General features: G+C 30.2%; 1 protein-coding gene across 1 annotated transcript; it reads left to right on the top strand.

Moving 5' to 3' along the window:
• Window positions 1-1,192: 1,192 nt before the first annotated feature.
• On the top strand, window positions 1,193-3,733 carry LOC130981439 (glycosyltransferase BC10-like). Its single transcript, XM_057905036.1, has 3 exons — window positions 1,193-1,777; window positions 2,419-2,677; window positions 3,357-3,733. The coding sequence occupies exons 1-3, from the start codon at window positions 1,193-1,195 to the stop codon at window positions 3,731-3,733; spliced, it is 1,221 nt and encodes a 406-aa protein (XP_057761019.1).
• Window positions 3,734-4,073: the final 340 nt, after the last annotated feature.

Raw genomic sequence — 4,073 nt, forward strand, 5'->3', positions numbered from 1 at the left:
AAAATGAATTTAATGTCCGATTAAAATAATTTATTAATTAATTTATTTATTATAAATAAGAGAGTAAGAATGTAATAATCATGTATAAATTTAGTGAGTGATATTCTTTTTTTCTTTTTTAAATTTCTCTCTCTAAAAATTATCTCTTTTTTTCTTAATTCTTTTCTAATTTTTTTTATTCAATTTTTTTTCTTACATGTTTATCTCTACACTTAGTTGCTAAGAATTTATGATAATACTCTTTTAAAATACAATAAAATTAATGAATTACTTGAATAGCAATTATCAAAAAATTATTTTATACTTAAAACTTGAAAAATAATAAAATTTGTGAAATATGAAACAATTTGTAGAGAATAAATGAGACACTTTTCTCATGATTTTGGGCACATATTTATAGAAGCAACCACGAATATGATTGACTAATAAGCACAAAACATCATATCTCAAAATACTATATTTCAACCATTTTATCTGTTTATTTATGAAAATTTATATGCAATTATTTTTATGTAAAATTGTTAATTGAAAATTATTAGATAATAATTTAATCAAATTTATCAAATTATATAACAATTTTTAACTATTAATTTCATACGAAAATAACTGCAGAAGTTTTCACTATATTTGAATTAACGATGACATTTTAAAATATCTTTTGATAGTAAAGTATGATCTTATATCTTTGAATAGTTTTTTTTTTTCATATTTATACTTTGTCCTACTTATGAAATCAATGATAAGAGTTCACACTTTATTCTCTAAAATAAAATTTAAACTCTAGAGGATCCAAATCCATTTTTAAGTTTCAGACGATTGCATTAGTCACAAACGGTGTTGTTAGTTTGAGTGTTAACATTTATTATTAACTCTTTTGTTTCTTCCTTTATTTTCTTGTCTTAATAACTGACCATCTAGCCTTGTACAGGTTTCCGGAACAAGCAAGTAGAGTCCTTTTTTAATTTAATAAAGGGAGGTGTATAAATTCAAAACACCCAAGGGCGCAAGCAAGAGGAGAGTGCCTTTTATTTCTGACTTACTCTTCCAGTGCCCACATAATATAATTTTTTTTACTGTATAGATATCTTCACTCACAGATAATCATTTTTCTCTGTACCAATACATACATACACCTTCAACTTATTCTCAATTCTAAACACATACCCAAGGCAATAATAGAATAATAATCAAAATGATGAAGAGTTCGAATAATCAAAATCCAATGAACTCTGCTCCAAAACTCTTCGGTGTTCCTCTGCCGCAAGGTCGTTTTCTTTCTTATGTCTTCTTCTTGTGCTGTGGTGTAACAATTGGAATCTTCAGCAGCTACTACTATCTTAAAAACGGCATACCAAGCCTTCAGTTCCTTCGATCCTCGCTCACTCAATCCCCGCCTCAGGCGCCGCCGGACGTATCCTTGATCCCTCCGCCGTCAGTAATATCGGAATATTGGAGCAATGAGAACGTGAGTGTCACTGAATTGAAACATGGACCCCTGCGGCCACGTCATCAGGCGCCAATGCATCATATGAATGATAAAGAATTGCTTCGCGTAGCTGCAAAGGCTGTGAGGAATGGGACGTATCTGAAACAACATCATGTTCCTAAGGTGGCCTTCTTGTTCTTGGTAAGGGGTCCTGTGCTTTTGGCTCCTTTGTGGCAGAAGTTCTTCGAAGGGAATGAAGGCAAGTACTCTATTTACGTGCATTCTAATCCATCCTATGATTCATCAGTTCCGGAGAGTCCGGTTTTTCGAGGACGGAGAATTCCTAGTAAGGTCAGTTTTTGTTGCTTTACTGTAATTATTATTATCCAGTTTTCATTTACATTTGCTTCAACATGCAACAATCTAAATTATTTATTCTAAATTACTTCTTTGTTTTGTTTTACAACAAAACTCTATTTTAATTTTAAAAGGTATCTACCTACATCAAAATAACTTCACATGAATATCATAGTTGAATACCGTTAAATAATTTGACGCATTATACTAGTACTCTGCTGGTACATTTGAGACTTTCTTTTGACATAAGTAAATTTGTTGGTTAACTATTGACTGAAAATAGTAAATTGTGCTAGTCATGTAACATTGCTGAATTTTAATATTATGTAATCAAGTATAAAAAAACTGTAAATTTCAATGTATAAAAATGTAGACATATATATATATATATATAAAGGAATGAGTGATTCTGTTCCTGAGGTGAAAGAAGAGAAGATAAATCAGAAACAGGTATAAAATAAGTTAGTTTTCTTCAACTAAGTAATGATTTTTCATATGATTGACAAATTAAATAAAACAAAATAAAAGCTCGATGACAGAAAAATAGGAACTGATATGCACGTGAATTGCCAAAGCCATTTACATAACCAGAATTCAAAAACTAAATGTTGTTTATCTGGTTCAACAAAATACAGAAGGTGGAATGGGGCGGCGTCAACATGATCGAAGCAGAGCGTCGTCTTCTGGCCAACGCGCTGCTGGATCTATCGAACGAGCGATTCGCTCTCATCTCAGAATCCTGCATACCCCTTTTCAACTTCTCCTTCACCTATTCCTATTTGATTAACTCTGAACAGAACTATGTCATGGCGTATGACGAGGACAGCGCAGTCGGAAGAGGACGGTATAGGAGCAGCATGTCCCCAACCATCACTCTAAAACAATGGAGGAAAGGTATTGTAGATGATTAGTTATTTAATCAGCTAGTTATTTAATAAAAGAGAAAGTCTAAGGATCAGCATTTATTATAAAATCTGACTCATCTCATACCATTCAAAATATTGATGATAATTAATATTTTTTTTAATAAAAATTAAATAAAATAAGTTTTGACTATTTTTTATTAATTTATTTTTATCAAATATTTCTATAATTACAGTAGTTCGAGTAATTAAACAACTTTAACAATATTAAGAGAGTTTAATTTTGATCATACTAGTGGAATAAAATATTTTATATAATTATTTAATTATATTTAATTTTTTGATAACTATTTAAATGACTAAAATAAAAACTAATTATTTTTATTAATATAACGTCTGTAAAATTTTTTATACCAATGAACTATTAAAATTAAATTCATATTAAAATTATATTGCTAACATTAAAGTAAATATTTTAGTATTATTTTTTATATTTATTTTTTAAATTAAAAAATATTGTTAACTAATAAAAAAATATTATTTTAATTTTAATAATATTTTAAGTGTTGTTAAAGTAAAATAGTTACCGTGACCACCATGTCCATAGGACTACAATTGTTTCCAGCATCATAGGTGTATACTTTTACCGTTAGCTTCAAATGCAAGCAATAATTCATTTCATCATTTATGTTCTCCGTTTCAATAAAAAGGTTCTCAGTGGTTCGAAATGGGTAGAGAGCTCGCTCATCAAGTAGTAACAGACAAAAAATACTTCCCAATTTTCCAAAAGCACTGCAGGGGATCATGCTACTCGGATGAACACTACTTGCCAACATATGTTAGCATCGAGCATTGGAAGAAGAACTCGAATCGGAGCTTGACCTGGGTTGATTGGTCGAAAGGCGGTCCGCACCCGGCAAAGTTCGTGAGACCGGAGGTGACCATTGACTTCCTCAACAGCCTGAGGGACATGCAATGCCCATATAACGGAAACAGCACAAATGCTTGTTATCTTTTTGCCAGGAAGTTTTTGCCTAGTGCTTTGATAAGGCTACTTAAGGTTACTCACATAGTTTTTCGGTTTTAATTACAGCAATATATAATACCATAATAGGTGTATGTGCAACAAGGAAATGTCACGCTGGAGATGCAATCATTTATTTTCTTTATTATTCATCTCCTAAGTGTGTTCATATTCCTTGTATAGAGATTATCATACCCATTATTCCCAATCATTAGTCCATTTACAAATTATCTTTAAATGGGTTTATGTATTAGGTTTTTTTACTACTTCTGTTTTAGATTAGTTGTCATTTTTATCTTTTTTGTTACATTAAAAAATCAAGTATACACATGTTTATCTTTTATATACTGATTTTTTAATGTATGAATAAAAGTGAAAGTGATAATTAATTTAGAATTGTGGA

The sequence above is a fragment of the Arachis stenosperma genome, chromosome 5, assembly GCF_014773155.1.
Source record: "Arachis stenosperma cultivar V10309 chromosome 5, arast.V10309.gnm1.PFL2, whole genome shotgun sequence".
NCBI lineage: Eukaryota > Viridiplantae > Streptophyta > Magnoliopsida > Fabales > Fabaceae > Arachis > Arachis stenosperma.

Bases quoted from the DNA above. Each gene is read 5' to 3' on its own strand.
- LOC130981439 (XM_057905036.1), top strand. From the start codon at position 1,193: ATGATGAAGAGTTCGAATAATCAAAATCCAATGAACTCTGCTCCAAAA. The intron at 1,778-2,418 runs GTCAGTTTTTGT...AACAAAATACAG, and splicing joins GACGGAGAATTCCTAGTAAG to AAGGTGGAATGGGGCGGCGT. The intron at 2,678-3,356 runs GTATTGTAGATG...TTCAATAAAAAG, and splicing joins TCTAAAACAATGGAGGAAAG to GTTCTCAGTGGTTCGAAATG.